Source organism: Amphiprion ocellaris, chromosome 17 (genome assembly GCF_022539595.1).
Source record: "Amphiprion ocellaris isolate individual 3 ecotype Okinawa chromosome 17, ASM2253959v1, whole genome shotgun sequence".
Taxonomy (NCBI): domain Eukaryota; kingdom Metazoa; phylum Chordata; class Actinopteri; family Pomacentridae; genus Amphiprion; species Amphiprion ocellaris.
In genome coordinates, this window is record NC_072782.1 from 17,027,921 (window position 1) to 17,045,216 (window position 17,296).

Below are 17,296 nucleotides of genomic sequence, written 5' to 3' on the forward strand. Positions count from 1 at the left end.
CTAGCAGCATTTGAGGTAACAACTTGCTGGTTTGAAGTAGCTTCAAGCTTAAATTCCCTACATATTAATTGTATTAATACTTTAGTTCGCATGTTGTAGTAAGTCCATTTAGCCACTAATAAATCTGGAGATTACTTCTGTTTAAATACAATACCTTGCGTAAACAAGGCCAATATTACCTCCAACCTGTATGATCTTGCCTCATCCAGCTGTCTGCTACTCTGACTGCATTTCCCACAATCCCTTTCTCTCATGATATTATCGCGTCATGAACAACATGGCGGATTAGTGTGTGTGCATGGAGTCAGCTACTCGCTACTCCTCGTCGATAAATGAGACCTTATTTCGTCTAGAAAACGACATATTCTTCAGCAGGTACGTTGTCAAAAACATATTAAAACGTAAAGAGGCGGTAAAATGATAAAAGTAGTTGTCTCAGTGTTCGTAGCGTTAATAATAGACGGTCCAAGTGTGGAAGAGCCCCATACTTAAAGTGTTGTCAAGCGAGTTTGAGCCCCTCTTTGAGCAGTTACCGACTTGTTTTGTCCGTTTTTGACGCATTTTTGTATGAATTGCTGTTGTTTTTTTTTCAAATGCGTTAGCTTATTAAACTGCAGATGATATTTTAGTGTGACTTTCTGATTTACGGTGACACTAAACGGCTTCTCGACTGTCAGCGTCGCTACCCGTCAGTGAACCAAACAGCTGAGCTTTGCAATAAGTCAGAAATTAGATAATTTATTGTAATGCTACAGAAGCAGGGCGATTCAGTTTAGTGGTTGGTAAAGCTTCCACGTTGCAGTAGAATGATCCATTTTAAAAGACATGCGTTGTGTTTTGATGCCACTAAATTGCTCTCCTACGAGTACGGTGCATATTAGTTACTCTCAGTTCACAGTTTTCAATTCAAGAAGCTCAGAAAATCGTACATGGGATGCAAAGTTTGTAGCTGCATCATGTTAGGATTTCCATGCGTTTGCCAGAAGATTACAACAGCCTTGTGCTAATAAAAAGTACCCGAACCTCATACAAACAGGTTTAATTGCCATTCACTTTTTTGAAATGACATAAGGAATGATTTAAAAACTTTATGCTATAATATAAAACTCGATGATGTATTCAAGAGTCTTATTTTACACTGCAATAAGTCTTACATTCTTACCAGACAAAGTATTACGACAAGGACATCGGTTTACCTTTAGATGTTCTTTTGTTTTATTGTTTTATTTGTTTTATTCAAAACACTAACCATGCATATTTTCTAAAGGCTGAATGATATAACTTTTTAGGGTCAGTATTGATGATTCGTAATCAAGGAGGCTGATAACTGATATTTGCAACTGTTGAAGAAATTTCATTCTGAGTGCTTCGAAATTTGCAGTAGTGGAGTGTTTATTAGTATTCTGATATACATTTTAGTATAGTATACCAGTATGCATTTTATGTATTGCTGTATGTAAATACCAAGGTGAACAGTGGTTGGTTTATGTATAGTTGCTAATCAATGACAGACGGTAAGAGAAGAAAGAACAAAAGGTGATTAAATCAAGAGATCTGGTAGACAACAAAAGGTAACAGACGAGGGGTCTGGCAGACAGTGACAGACAGACAGTGACAGACAGACAGACAGACAGACATACTTTATTAATCCCAAAGGATTTTTTTTTTTGGCAAGTGTTGCTCAGAAAACCAAATTGCATAACCTGAGTAATTGCAGTACCAAGTAGAAAAGCACTGTTTTTACTTTTCTTCATTCCATAAGGGGAATTTTCTCTTGTCATATCAGAGAACAGGATTAGACATTAACATTAACGTGCTCCTGGAGCAGACAGGTTAAGGATCTTGCTCAAGGTGGCAGCTTGGTACTGGTGCTTGAACCCATGACCTTCTGATCGGTGACCCAAAGCCTTAACTACTGAGCCACCACTACCCTAATAATATATAGGTATGATCCATTACTTGAAAGCAAAATAAGTAAACTTGAACAAGACAGGAATAGAAAAGAAATAAGTGACACTGAGGATGATTCTGAGGTAGTAAAGTAATATCACACACAATAATGAAATACTGTAATCAAAGTTTTAGTGTTACACATAACAATGAATTGACATTTGCTGTAAAATTGAAAATCTTAGTATCAAAATTTAGAGTAAGACAAACTCCAATGCAAAACTTGGCTGAAAATCTTTACGTATTCATGTTTGTTTAAAGCAAACTTTACATATATTATCCTTCAGTGATGATAACCTGTTCATGTGACATATAACCATTAGATAGTGTCGTTGGCAGGACATTGCTTAAGACTACAATGTGATTAAAGATAGAGAGAGATTGCTGCAACAAAGCCGAAGTATTACGTTTTTCAATTAATTTTTTTTATCATGATTTTTTTAATGTAGATAATAATACAGAACAGATAATTGGAAAAAAGCTGAATATATCAGAATCGATAACTGACAAGGCCAATAATCAGCTAACCCAGGGTATTTTGCAAATATGATAGTGTAAATTTTTTTTCCCTTCAGAAACGCAATAAGCTATATAAGGGTATCTGGCAAAAATGTAGACTGTTTTAACTGTGATGTTAGAAAGCACAAACCATCAAATCACAATTTTCTCAACTTAAGCTGACAACCAATTGGCATTGCAATATTTCAATTGCAACCAAAAAAGCTAATTACCTTTCCTTTTTTTGCTATGAAAGCACTGGCTATATAATTTAATAGTTATGTTGTCGCTTACTGCTAAACTTGCAATCTATATGATGCATATTGATGGTTCAGCATGTAATTCTGTGTTATCATACTGTATGTGAGGACAAAATTTTACATTAAGACAAGAATTTAGGAAGTCAGTTAAGCTGTATTTGCTAACAAATAATGTTCTAATAAGATCTTTGTGAAAGAAAAGTGGTTAAATTACAAATGCATTAAAATCTGTGGACATTTGTCAGCTGACATATGTAAAGCACATGGGCTATGCCATTGGTGGTTTTTCACAAATGTTGAGTAGTTTGTTCGTAACATTTTGCTTCCAGCTGGTTTTACCGGGTTTGCTGATTGAATATTGATGCAGCTTTAACTTATTCTGTGTTTTCAGGTCAAAATGTTTCGGCGGTCAAGATTTAGTGTTCGTCCTAATGTTGGCGCGACAGGGAGAACTGCAGCAACAGCAGCAGCACTTCAGGAAGCCCCTTCAGCAAACCAGGAGGCCAGTGAGGCTCCAAGAGATGCTGCTGAGAGCAGCAGTACTACAGCTGTGGCAGACAACAAGTCTGACGTGACTCCATCAGAAAAAGTTCTAGCTCCAGGGTGAGTGACAAGCAAAATGTCTTCTTATTATTTTAGAAGCCGTGGCTACTGCTTTTGTTATGTATAACTAAAATAACTTTCCCTACTGCGGTTTAGGGATGGCAGTGATCCAAATGGGGAAGGTACCAGTTCCTCAGCAGCAGTCCAGAGAAGGAAGCGGTTTTCTGTCAAGCCCAAAGTGGCTCCTGGCCGCCTCTCCACACTCTCTCGGACACCAAAGTCACCTGTCAAAGCAGTTTCTCAAGCTCCTGTTGAAGGCTCTGGCTCAAACCTTGACAAGCCAACAACATCTGGGATTTCAGCAACCTCTCAGGGATTCCAGTCCCCAAGGAGACGAAGGCCTTCAGGAGAGAGCAAGCTGCTCAAGATACAACCTAAAGCCCCCCACATTTCTTCCAGTACTTTAGGACCTTCAGATGTTCCTGCAGATGAAGACTCACTTAAACAAACCCATGTGCCAGCAGACGGTAGCAAAAAATTAGAAAACATTTCCACCAGTCAGGTTAAAGAAGTTCCTCCCAGACCGCCGGATAAAGTACCACCATCTCTGCCAGATAAAGAAGCTATTGAAATATCAGAGAAAGCCAAGACTCTTGTATCATCTAAGAATGTGCTTTCACTCACACAGTCTGCATACTCCCTGAGTAAACTCCTGAACAGCCCATCAGACTTACAGAGGCTTGTAAAGGCCCAAAAGCTCAGAGAGCTGCTACGACAGGAGAGGTGCAAAGAAAAGGTGAGCTCACATTATTGTCTTTCTCCATAGTTTCTAAGTTTAATATCTTTATTATGATTACCCTATATCATAATTTATTCTGTCAAATGAATGATGTAATTTGATGTTTCAGAAACTCAAGAAAGCTAAGGCACTTTCAAAGGAGTTTTCTTTAGATCCTGCCAAAATGACCATGAGTGACCTTATCCGTTATCTTCCAACATCTAACCCCATGTCGTAAGTATTTAGCAAGCTTGGGTGACATTTAATTCTAACTTCCAGAGATGCTTTGTATTGATTATCGTAGATCTTAATTTCTAAACAGAATTGTGTTGTTTTGTTTTTTTCAGATCTAGTATTGAAGACTCTGCTCAAGAGAAAGAGACTGTGATTCCACCTTCACCAGAAAGAGAAAAGTAAGTGTATCAAACATAATTTTAGAAGCCCATTTCTTTACAGTTCACTGATGTTGAACATTGCGGGAAACAAAATAATACTTCTGTTTTCCATAGCAAAATACAGAAAAGGTTTTAATGATTTTAATTTTTCCCCAAGTTTTTAAAAATAATTTCCTGTCATCTATATTTCTGACTATGGCGATGATATAAACCGAATAGCTTCTTGGATGAAGTTTTAGTTGCTTGTTTGAATAATGAATTCAGTGATTGGAGGACTATAGAATGTGTATTAAACCTGTTTATCTGCAAGTAGGAGAACACCACGGTTTTGCTTCCTTACTACATAGGATGTTCCTCATGAAGCTAAAGTTTCACAAAAATGAATTGGACCTTATTACAGACCCTTTGAACCCAAGGTTTAAATCTAAATATATTCCTAAACTTGTATATTGTGACACAACTTGTAGTCTCACCTGAGATGACAGTATCTTGCTCTACATCAGATGATCGCTGTGGCCTTTGGAGAAAAACATGTGTCTTCGCCACATTGACTTGCAAACAACATTAGTTACGCCAGAATAGATTTTTTTAATCATCATAGCTGTCAACTAGTTTTACATTTGTAAATGTCCCCTTTTGACAGAAACTATTGAAACGCTGATATTAAGTACTGAAGCGATTGACTTATACTTTCTTCAAAGCAAAACATCCACCATGAAAAAAATATGAAAACATTTGGCAATGAAACTTCCACCTTGTTGTAAATGTTAGATATTTCCCAAAAATTGTCCTTTCCAGCTATGGAATGATAATAAAACCCAAATAATGTATCTGTTTAATGAATTGCAGAAGTTTTACTGGATTTACTAAAAACAAATTTCAAGTTGTGTTTAATGTGTTTAATACCTGATCATCTGATACATAAAATTTGACTCAAATGTATAGCTGTATTGACACAGATTAATCTTGACAAGCTAAACTAAATAAAAAAAATTGTCTGGGGAATGCAATGTATTTTTCATTAGTGTCTCTGTTAGCTGCTATGACTTTTATATGGGCACGCAGTACTTTATGTAATGAGATGTACTTGTTACTTGCATGACAGCCCTGTTCCTTCCGTCTCATATTTGCAATGCAATTCTTGAAGGTCTCCAGAGCGACCACAGGAGCTTGAAGTGCCACCCAGCACAGTGAACTCAAGAGAGGAGGATGAGGAGGAAGCAGACGAAGAACAGGAAGAAGCGCTCATGGTCCCTCAGGTCAAAGTAGCAGAAGATGGCTCACTGATCATTGATGAAGAGAGGTCAGTGGAGTTTTGTTGGCCATGTGATTTTGTTCCCTCTGAATTAAAACATGTTATTGTCACATTAGAAATGATGGGAGCATTTGTTGGCTGACTGATATCCCTTCAACCTCTGTCTCAGCTTAACAGTGGAAGTCCAGCGAGCCAAAGGGCCAAACCCAGCAGAAAATCGAGACCCCATCTTTGAGCGTGGCTCCACCACAACTTACTCAAGTTTCAGGAAAGGGAACTATTCGAAACCATGGTCCAGTGAAGGTTAGACTAATAGAAATATTAGACATACCTGAAATACATCTTATTTTGATGCCTTTTCCATATTTGTTTTTACTTTGGTTTTCAGAGACAGACATGTTCTTCCTGGCAGTTAGCATGGTGGGGACAGACTTTTCCATGATTTGTCAACTGTTTCCTCACAGAGCTCGATCAGAAATAAAGGTCAGTGATAAGTACAAATATACATGTTTTTCCAGAACATGATAATGAAGAAAAAACTTTGCTAAATAGTCAAAAATGTTTGTTGATACTAATTGTATTGATTTGAACTTTCAGAACAAATTTAAAAAAGAAGAGCGAGAGAATTCCTGGAGGATTGACAAAGCTTTTAGTAAGTATTCAGAAGGATCTTATGTTTAGCTGGTTGTTTAACACATTCATTTATTAATGCCTTATTTGTTATATTCACTGATTATTGTTTTGTAGAAGAGAGGCGCAAACTGGACATAGAATATTTCTCTAAGCTGTTAGAGAAGATTTTGGAATTTCAGAAAAACAGGAAGAAACTCAAGTCATTTGCTGAGAAGAACTCCCCCAAGAAACGCAAGAGGAAGACAAAAGGTAATTGTCTTTCTGTGCTTTATTATTTTGTTTAATACTCAGAGGGCAGTTTATTTATAACATCATGTTTGTCTGTGAAAAGGATCTCTCTTAAGGTCAGTGAGTGGTGTGCTAATCACTACACATTTTAATCCTTTTAAAGTAGGGGTAGGCAACATTTTTTGCTTTCATTGGTCAAAAATTCCATACTAGCTTTTCAACATATGCAACTTAAGTGGTCTGAGAGGAAACTAGTCTTCTGCACCTCCTCTTGGCTCCGTTTTCAGGCTTTAGGAGATCCTGCCTGTGACGGGCAATTTTAGCCAATCAAAGGCATTTACAAGATCTGTTGAGGTAGTATAAACAGCAGTGAAGTCTGCGATGAGAGCAGGATGTGGTGGCGTCATAGGTTATTCAATTCAATTCAATTCATTATTATATAGCGCCAATTACAGTCAAATTGTCTCGAGACGCTTTACAGAACCCATATGCCTGACCCCCAGAGCAAGCCAAAAGGCGACAGTGGCAAGGAAAACACCCTTTTAACAGGGAAAAAAACCTCGAGCAGAACCCGGCTCTAATGTGGGGGGACCCATCTGCCTGCTGGCCGGGCGGGTTGAGAGGGACAGAAGAGGTAGAGGGATAGAGATAGAGGGATTGAGGGATAGAGGTTAGACAGAGGACTTTCACTTGAGTTTGAATCGCTGGTGAAACCACAAATTAATGTTGACTTTTAGCTCGACTATCTGAAGATTTGAAGTATGTGCTCGTCTGCTTAATCTTAAAACAACAATAAAAGAGGGGAAAACTGCAGGAGGGGGGCTGTATATTTTCAAGTTCTGACAGTTTTCTTTTTACCTTCTCCAGATTTCTGCTTACTGTAGCTTTAATGATGAGTTACGAAGGCGTGGAAAATATCAAATCTTCTCAAACAGCCTCACCTCAAAACAAGCATTCATTTTGTTTTTGTGGCTGCACATGGATGTCTGCACGGACCCTCATGAACTATGTCTCATGGACCCTTGTGGACATGGAGAGCAGACAGCAGAAATTGGCCTTTAGCTTCTCTCAGATGTAAAAAAAAAATATCCCTGTGTTCTCTTTCCCTCTACAGCCAAAAAAACTGCAAGAAAGCTGAGCGATGTGGAGGAGGAAGATGAAGAAGAAGATGAGAATCAAATTCCTGACTTGGAGGCAGAGGAGGAAGGAGAGAAAGAGAACGAGGACCTCTGTAATGATGGAGGAATCCCTGCTTCTGAGCCAAACAGGAAATGCAAAAGAAAGAAAAAATCAGACGACTTGACTGAAGAGCCAAATGACAAGAAGGACAAAACAGATGAAAAGAGCAGTGAGCACAGTTCAGTTATTTGAAGAAATATGCCTTGATTTTCATAAGACGTGTAAACTTTTTAGTCTTTGACCTTTTTGTTTTGCCTAACTGATTTCTCAAATTCCAAAAAATGAAGGATTGAGGCAAGCCATGTTTAAATTCTCCACTGACCGTTTATTCCTCAGAGTTTTCCCAGTTTCTCTCTTTGACTCTTTTTGACTGCCGCTTCATTTTGTTTTACATTATCTTCTCAGGTGAGGCCGGCATACCCGAAGACACTGAGGCAGCTCTTCCTGAGGACCACACAAGTTCAGACGTGTATGTAGCTTTGGAAATGTCAACTTACCCAAAGCTATTCTTGTGCATTTTCATTGGCATTACAATTCCCTCTTTTGTCCTAATACTCAGGTCTGAAAAGTCTCAAAATGTGAATACAGCCAAGGACACCGCAATCAAGCCAGCAAAACTCTCACGAGGCAGAGCACCGAAACCACTGCTGCCTTTGGGCCGGAAGTGGGGTAAAAAGCTTCCCCTTACCACAGCAGCCAAAGATACTGTGGCAGATAAAGGGGACGAGAGCGTGAGTGATGGAGCCACGACAGAGCAGGTTGGTTCATTATCAGTTCAGAGCCATCAAAATTTTCTACACATTTAGTGTTTGTCTTACTGAAAGTTACTAACATTTTAGGTGAATAAAGATGCATCACCTTCAAACCAGGCCAGTAACAAAAAGTCAGCCAGTGATGACATTTCCTCTGAAGAAGAAGATGTCACTTTTAAACCTCCTCAACCTACTAGGTATAAAAGAATTCATGTCTTCACTGAGAGACACCCATTGTAACACTACACCATGTTTTTATCATTCCCAAAATAACTACTTTGTGTATTACTTGTCTTCATCTGTGTGTAATTTTGTTCCATAGATATGGCCGAGTGCCCAAACCCACCAAGCCCTTGACATACCCTGCCAAAGAGGACGTACACTCCTCTGCATCTGAAACCACTTCTGCGTCTCCAGCAGGGTCCACTGCTTCTGCTGCCAAACCTAAACCCAAAGGCACAGCCAAGAGGCGGAGATCATCAAAGCCAGAATCACCCCAAAAGTCTAAGAAGCCCAAACTAGTCACGCTCAGGGCCTCTCAGTCAGATTTCAGTGATGAGGATGAAGAGGTGGAGGAGGGGCAGCTTGCATGTAGCTCCAGTAGAGACGGCCACGCTCCCATCTTTGTGCCAGCCAGCCTGAACACATCTCACTCTGGGATCTCAGAAGTGGATGAGACTATGGTGGAGGTATGAGAAACGGTTTCCTCCTCATGTTGCAAAGACACACGTCATTCATTAATTTTATTTTTACATAATTTTTATGGTAAGCATGTTTGTGCTTTGCATTGTTTTTTCTTTGTGCATGTTTTTTTACATTCCACATGTCAAATCCTCCACTCTGACCCCCCACCCCCACCCCCCCACCCCCCCACCCCCACCCCCATCCCACACTCAGCTTGATATCTTGGCCAGTATGCCTGATGTGTTGGGCATTTCCCAAGATGCACTGTGCCCTGATTCCTCTTGTGAGCAGGCACAACATGAGGCAGGCACAGCTGAACCATGTGAACATCAGTTGGATCTGCTGGTTGTAAGTGATCTATGCCTAAAATGTAGTAGAAGTGTGTAGCTCATTATCCCCAGTTACACATATTACTTTAACATAATTTTTAAGCATCTTGCAATGTCTCCCTATTTTTAGTTTTAATGCATGTTAGGGGTGTGCAAGCGATTGACATTTAACCCTTTGATGCACAACATGGGTCAAAAGTGACCTAAATCCAATGGAAAATGGGTATCTCCTGACCCACACTGCACATCAAAAGGTTAAAATGCTTTCTCTGCACATAGAAAACTTAACTCTTAGAAAGTAGTCTATCTAGATAATTTCACTTGGCTTCAACATGAGTAAATCTGAAACTAGAATACCTTACTTCACTCTTTCCAATGTAGCTTTTGGTCACTTACCTGTCTTAGTTGCTGTTCTGCAGTAAATGAGAGGGGAGACGAGAAGCTTCTGTCTGCACAACCACCACTTAATGTCTACTGTAGCCTGCATGTGAGGCATTTAGGATACATTCCTAAATTGTAGGGTTTATCAGTAAGCAGATATTGACCAGATGCTTTTGGTAGAATTTAAATAATGTTTTGCTTCGAAGACAGGCTCTGAATTCAGGTGGGAAAAGAACCTCATTAAAAGTCATATTTTCATGCAAATGTTTGTATATCTGTAGAAATGCAGCACAGTGTGGGAGTGAGGCAGTGCTTTGTTATTCAAATGTGAAAGAGCAATGAAAAGTTGTTGCCACTAAATCAATAAATGTGATTAGCATTTTGGTCATAATCGTGCAGCCCTAGTGCATGTATGACTCAGCCCTGTTGAGACTTGGCATTATTTCTAGTTTAATTTTAGCACATTTAAAATAAAAAATGAACCAAGAAATTGTGATTTGAACAGTGTCCAGTTCAGTCTTGGTATTCCATACTTTTACTGATCTGGATGAAATCATAGCAGTAGTTGTTGCCCGGATACACTCAAGTGACAGAGATGTACAAAGTAAATGATACAGATGTGTAACTGGGGCTACTGTGCTACATGTGTTTATACACTACCTCTTGGACACTAATGTAGCTCATAAGACAAGCTTTGATGTCACACAATGTCTTTGTTTGCCTTGCAGGATGTTATAGACTTCCTTTCTTCAGAACACACAGAAGGTATGTTGAAGAAGTATTCTGAGTCACTTCTGGTGCATTTTTCTTGGATTAAATTCTTGGATAGTTTCAAAGTCCACATTTTTTGGGTGACTTCTTTCAGTAAATGAGGATGAGAGCTACAATGAAGCAGCTCAAACCCTGTTGACCATCGGCAACCTGACTCACATCTCTCAGTCAGCACCAAATCAAACAGCCATACAAGATCACGCAGCAGGTTAGTGACCCAGATATAACAAGGTTTCTTGTGTAAGAGTATGTCTTTATTTGTTTCATAATAAATTACACTACTTTAAAATGCAACAATGTGTTTAATTGCAGACACATCAGCTGATGTGAATGAAACCAACTATCCAGAAGAAGAGACTGCATTAAAGCAGACTGCACAAGAGGAAAGCTCCATTCCTTCTGTGTCTGCAGCTTTTAGTCAAGAAGTCACAGAAACATCAGAGACTGTTGCCACTTTGGAACTACAAGGCAGCGTAATAGACAGTGGTGAGATGCCTGTCCCACAGTCAGAAAGCTCAAATGCAAGTTCTCCACAAACCAAGAGGGGACGCCTACCTAAAGTGAAACCTAAACCTAACCTTGGCCGAACCTCAAGGACTGCACAGTCAAAATCCCAACCAGAGACATCATCTGTAACGGCAGCTGAAGAGAACCACTCAGTTGCTCCCAGCCTTTCTCCAGCCAATGAGATGATGTCAGCTGTTGAAGAAACTGCCCCAAAGACATCAGACTGTGCTCCGGGATTAGTAAAAGATGGCATTTCCAGTACTGAAGTCAAACTAACCGGAGAGCCATCTGACAGACAGGAGAAGTTTATTGAGCTGGTGGAATCGGGTGCAGCAATGTCAGATCAGAATTCCTCAGAAGTCCAGGCTCCCTGCTATTCAGAATCCCAGTTTGAACCCAACAGGGATCAGACCATCAGAGACACAGAATCAACATCCAAGTCCACAGATGAAAAACTTAAATCTTGTGTTGAAGAGGCTAAGGCTGGTTTTAATAATCCTGTGACATCTGACTCGATGAACATGGAGGTTGAAAAAGGCTCAGACACGGATCCAGCCCCAGTACAAGAGAGCAGTGACAAATCTACCTCATGTGTTTCACCTGCAGAAGATCCATCTGAAAAACAAAAGGAAGAGAGTGTGGTCCCAACTACTTACCAGTCTAGAAGGGGTCGATTACAAAAAGTCAAACCGAAACCAAACCTACAACAAACATCAAGAACTGCAAAGTCTAAACTTAAAACCACAAAAGCACCTGCAGACAAAGATTCAAGCCTAACTCCAAACCCCGACTTCCACAAAAACACAATAAAGGTGGAACCACAACCAACATGCAACCCCTCTCATGAAACACAAAGTCATCCTGATCCTGCTTTGTTGAATTTGGAATTTGAATCCAGTAAGGAGCAGATCACCAGAGACACAGGGTCAACTTCTGAGTTCACACATGAAAATCTGACAACTACAGTTGGAACAACTGAAAGTACTTCTAACAATGTGGTGACAACTAACTTAACAGTCACAGAATCACAAGTTGAACAAGGGTCAAATGTGAATTCAGCCTCAGTCCAAGAAAGTAGTGTCCAACCTGCCATAGAAGAGTTACCAGTCAGTAAAGATGGGGGTGAAGTTGCATCTGCTTGTAGATTGAGAAGGAGTCGATTACAAAAACCCAAACCAAACTTGCCACAGGCATCAAGAAATATTCAGTCTAAACTACAATCCAGAAAAGACCCTGTTACGCTCCTGCAGGTTGTGGAAAAACCTCACAGCCCAACTTCTACATCTGATTCCACTGAAAACACAACAGCAGAGGTAGAAGCACAGCCAAGTTGCAGTACCACACCTCCAGAAAAATCAAGTCAAATTAAAAGTACTAGTTCTCCTTCAGTTCTAGTGCAATCACTGGAATTAGGTTCTGCTCACAAATGCACACAAGAACTATCGTCAACTGAGGATGAAAAGACAGATGTTGGATCAGTCTCAAGTGCAGAGGACTCTGAAAAAAATGTTCCTCAACGAAGGCGGCGGTTTCCTAAGGTGAAACCCAAACCTAATTTAGGATCATCCACTCGAATGATGAAACTTCAGTCAGATAATAACAGTAGACCTCCAGAACGTTGCCATGTGGGCACCACCTCAAATGTTTCATCAGAACAACAATCTGGGGACAATAATCAGAATCTCACAGAGAAAGACAACAAGCCCTTGACGTTAGCACATTGTTCCTCAAGAGCAGGACTTCATTCAATAGAAGTTGGACCTGCAGATTCTGAAAAATTACTGGACATCACAAATAACGAAGCAGCATCCTCTGATGGTGCGACCATGGAAACATCTTGTGTTGCTGAGTATCAACCTGTGTTGACAGACCAAGTTATTGGAAATACAAGTAGTGAGCAATCCAAAGTTGAAATGGAATCAACAGGGGACAAATTTTTAAGCAAAGATCTGGTGGAGGCTGATCCTACTTTACGCGACGATGGTATGCCGGACATGTCCACCCAAGTTACAGAGACAAATGTACAACAAACAGATGACTCAACTGCAGTTTCAGAAGTCCAGCCTTTAAAGGATGTTTCCAAAGAGTCAAAAAAATACTCAGAATGTTCCAACAAAGACTCCTCCATCCAAAGGTGAGACATGAGTTTTTTGTCAATAATCAGTCAAAAATGCAGCTGACAATGTCAATACTGATTTCTGTTACAGCTCTGTTTTAAAGGAATTGTGAGTACAGATTTCTCTTGTAACTTTTATCCCCACTTCAACCAGTGATGACAGAGAGTCAGAGTTGACCGACACTTCTAAGATCTCAAGAAAAGCTCATCAAGTCCGTAGAGGTCGGCTAATAAAACCCAAACCCAACCTGGCATGCAGCAGTCGTCCTTCACAACCCCGGAAAGTACAGAACATAACACCAGCAGAAACAGGTTTGATACCTTTTAAAACAAGCTCTCCTGCCTTGAACAGTGCTGAGCAGATTATCATCTAACTCTTGGATTTTCATTAATGCTCCTTCTTTTCCACAGACTCTGGTAGTTGCTCACAAATTGTGGCTACTTCTGTTGATCACAAACCAGCGTCTGAACTCAGACCTGACATGCAGGAACCAGTTAAGGGAGGTATCTATAAATCTGATCACCAAACCTCCACTCCAAGTGACGCGGGGTCTTCTGTTGTCTGCTGGTCACAAGTTATCACTCAACAAAGTCAAAGTCACAGCTCCCCTTCAAATGATTCTCAAGCCTCTCTGAATTGTGTACCTTCTACCCAGGTAAGATAAATACTCAATCTGTGCTTAGGAATTTGTGAGTACTGCAAATGTGATTGCGATATTTGCATCCCAGATATGCAACAAAGTTTTAATAATACAGAGCAAAATCTATTCATCATGTCATCAAAAAGCTGGCTACGATATAGATATAGCTAATCTCATCCAAGGACACCATGGATATGCTTCTGCAGTGGGTTTGAGGAGAGATTGCAGAGGAAATCTTTTGTTTTTAAATTCTTATTTAATTAAAACTTTTCTTTTAAAAAACTGAAGCATAAATGGTTAAAATGTTTAGCTAAAAGCAATAGATAATAATTGAAACGGCTGAACATATTGGATAAACGGTTGAAGTAGCCATCAAAGTGGTACAAGTCTAGACTTGACCGAACCACCGTAACTGTATAAAACTTTATTTTAGGCTAATGTCTTCTTTATGTTATGGTCTTAAAATAGTTTAGAATCAGGTCAAATGAATACATTTGAAACATAGCTTGTGATGTCAATGTGAGAATAGACAGATATCAGCAAAACACATAAAATCCCAATTTTGATCAAGGATGAGGTGAAATATTAGTCAAGAAACTCAAAAGTTTCCCTCCGATTCTCTTAATCCTAGATTGCGTCAACGGCGAGTACAGAAGTGATCCAGAGCTATCCAGTTTTTTCAGGGAGTAAGTCAGTCATAAATTACCTTCCTCTCACAATGTTTGATTTGGTCCAAACTTTGCAGTATATCTTCTGTTGTTTTGGCTAAAACTTTTCTCACTGCCTCTCAGTGCTGCCAGAGCAGGTGCCTTCAGATCCTGATGAGCCATTTTTCATCCTCTCTCTGACTGAGATCCCGGTCTCCTCATCAGGGGAAGTGGTCAACAGTGCAGTTGAGCACCTCTCTTATCTTCCTGCAACAGATGCATCAGTACAGCAGCCCGGGTTAGCATCTGCTCTTTATCAGTTAGCCATCCAGACAAGCATGGAGTATATTTTTTTTAGTGTCTGATTCTGTGACCTTCTTCACCTCTCAGCAGTGTTTGTGCAGAGAGTTTGGTGGAAGCAGGAGATGGGTCTCTCGCTAGTGCCCATGTGCCCATGTCTGCAGGGGAGAGTGGTGTAATGGGCCCCATCGACTTAAAAGACACTGGGCCAGAGCTAGCTGCGTTGATAGTAAGTGCAGTTGAAAGAAGTCATTTGTGGCTGCATTGTGATTAAAATTTATTAATTCCACATGTATTCTTCTTTCATCCACCAGCATTCTACCACTGAGAACCCAGTGGATCCATATGGTAAAGTGATTGCATTATTCTCTGACATCTTATAAGTTATTGTTATATAATAGAGTTAATTTTGATTTTGTGTGTTAATGGAACAGAAACTACTACAGTCCAGCCAGAAAAGCGTCCAGACACTGCAGACAATAACGAGACAGACGTTGCCGCTGCAAAGCAGACAATATCGGGTATTAGAAGAAAAGGTAGGCAGAAGACAAGCACATCACATGCATTCACAGCAAATTAGATACGTCTTTTCATCTTGTACCTGTCTCTCCCTTAACCAGCCAAACCACAGGTTAAGTCCAGTAATGCAAGGAAGAAACAAACAAGCAACACCCTGGAAGCAGAGTCAGTCCCCACCCAAATAAACACCACACAGGACTCAGAGCATTCTGGTGATTCTGTGCCACCAAAAGCCTTTGATGACACTGAGCCACATAAAGGAGGGAGTGTTGATGCAGACACTAATAAAGAGACTCTGACAGGTGGTAGAGATCCTCACTGCAACTCAGAGGCACAGAGTACACAGAGTAGTGGAACAAGTAGTTGGAAAAGGTGAGATAAAACAGTACATATCCTGTCTCCAAATCAGAATAATTACGCGGTTTTCATGTTGAAATTTCTCAATTCTAATTAAATGTTTTTTCTATTTTCCAATACCTGACAGAAAACCCAAAGACTTTGCTCCCTTCCCTTCTGAGACTCCTTCAATCGATCCTCCACCTGGCAAAGCAGCAGATAAACAATCTTTGTCAGAGCCTGCAGCATCCACATCACATGATGTCGCTCCCACATTAAGCTTGACACAGCCACAAAATGAAGCTCATTCAACATCTGTTACACCACCAACACAAACAGAGGTGGACTTCCAACAGACGTCTGACCACAGTCCCAACAGCTCAGGTCCATCTCCTAGCATGTCACAGTCTACAGCTGAGGTAAGGAGGATACCGGAGGTGGAAACTGTCTTAATTCAGTGGTAATTTTACACATCAACAGGAGCTGATTACAGCTGGTCATTTGTTGTTTGTTGCAGGTTTCAGCTTCCCAGCAAAGTGAATATATGGAGAGCAGCTCTTTAGAGGAGGAGGAGGAGCCCACCAGTGTGTCTCAGTACTTCTTAAGTGACATTTTTACAGAAGTGGAGGACGATTGAAAACCAGAGAGCTGGAAGGAGAGGAGGAACCTGCAGGTGGCTTGCTTTTTTTGAGGCTTTTGTTATTAAGTTATGTCTAGGTTTATTTATAGCTAAAATATTGCTTGCTCATAGCTGTACTGCTTTATTGAGTATGCCGACAAATGCATTTTTTGACTTCTACAAGCACTTTGAATATGTACAGCAGTTTCAGTTTGCTGAAATTCATTTTTGCATTGCCATTTATTCAAATATTAAACATTGCAGCGCTTTTACACCTGGATAACAAAACACTGGTGAATCACTAGTTTGAAGAAGTACCAGCTTTTTCTGAATGTGTCATTATGCTTCATGTGTCAAATTTCATAACATTTTTATTAACCAGCTGTGAAAATGTAAATATTGTACAATAACAACCTTTTTTCCCCCCACGTTTGTCCAATTTTCAGACCACATTGTTGGTCTCAGGAAGAAAAATGTAACTCAGTAACTTAATGTCATGTACAGGTTTATGTTTCAGTGTATTTCTTTTTTAATATCTCTTCTGTGCAAATTCTGACATCTTGGAATTAGCTTTGAGTTTAGAAAAAAAGAAGACATCAGACAGAATTTCATTAAGCAAAATGGATCCGATTCTCAGCAGAGTTCGTTGTAGCTTAAGAAATTTTGTTTTACTGTATATAGTGTAGATCTGTTGAGCACTCAGAGAGTACCTTGTACAGTTATGCAGCATTCAGATTAATATGTTTGATACATGAAAAAGACACTTAATGTGTTGCCTACCTTAATTCATTTGTGAATTCAAAGTAAAACTTGGAATTCTGCAAGATCTGAATTAAACACTTTTTCCACCACCACTTAATACAGTCTGAAATGTCCATGTACATTCAAATTTACAAGTGTTTTTAAAAGATAGGTTTACAGCCAATGTTGATAAAATATCTTGCAACTGTAGAGGTCTGTGTCCACATATATTAC

The 17,296-nt window shown here is 39.8% G+C and overlaps 1 protein-coding gene across 4 annotated transcripts; it reads left to right on the forward strand.

Annotated features, from left to right (window-relative positions):
- The first annotated feature begins 262 nt into the window (after positions 1–262).
- Positions 263–17,180, forward strand: zgc:162472 (uncharacterized protein LOC553495 homolog). Of its 4 annotated transcripts, none has more exons than XM_055019294.1 (29): positions 263–375; positions 3,100–3,311; positions 3,408–4,047; positions 4,160–4,263; positions 4,377–4,442; positions 5,572–5,727; positions 5,849–5,982; positions 6,068–6,162; positions 6,277–6,331; positions 6,427–6,561; positions 7,655–7,897; positions 8,125–8,188; positions 8,279–8,477; positions 8,559–8,668; positions 8,794–9,160; positions 9,369–9,503; positions 10,594–10,630; positions 10,731–10,844; positions 10,949–13,277; positions 13,414–13,571; positions 13,671–13,915; positions 14,532–14,586; positions 14,692–14,845; positions 14,938–15,076; positions 15,162–15,195; positions 15,282–15,383; positions 15,468–15,738; positions 15,851–16,121; positions 16,220–17,180. In XM_055019294.1, exons 2-29 carry the CDS (start codon positions 3,106–3,108, stop codon positions 16,337–16,339), a joined length of 6,738 nt encoding a protein of 2,245 aa, XP_054875269.1. In that variant the 5' UTR covers positions 263–375; positions 3,100–3,105; the 3' UTR covers positions 16,340–17,180. The 4 variants fall into 4 exon arrangements, with proteins under 4 accessions (XP_054875269.1, XP_054875270.1, XP_023121277.2 ...); XM_055019295.1 differs by having other exon boundaries at positions 14,941–15,076; XM_023265509.3 differs by having other exon boundaries at positions 7,655–7,888.
- The last annotated feature ends 116 nt before the right edge of the window (positions 17,181–17,296 follow it).

What these genes read in the sequence shown, in the direction of transcription:
- zgc:162472 (XM_055019294.1), top strand. Translation starts at nt 3,106, where the DNA reads ATGTTTCGGCGGTCAAGATTTAGTGTTCGTCCTAATGTTGGCGCGACA. An exon ending in GAGCTCGATCAGAAATAAAG is followed by an intron (nt 6,163 to 6,276) that starts GTCAGTGATAAG and finishes TTGAACTTTCAG; the next exon opens with AACAAATTTAAAAAAGAAGA. An exon ending in ATCGGGTATTAGAAGAAAAG is followed by an intron (nt 15,384 to 15,467) that starts GTAGGCAGAAGA and finishes TCCCTTAACCAG; the next exon opens with CCAAACCACAGGTTAAGTCC.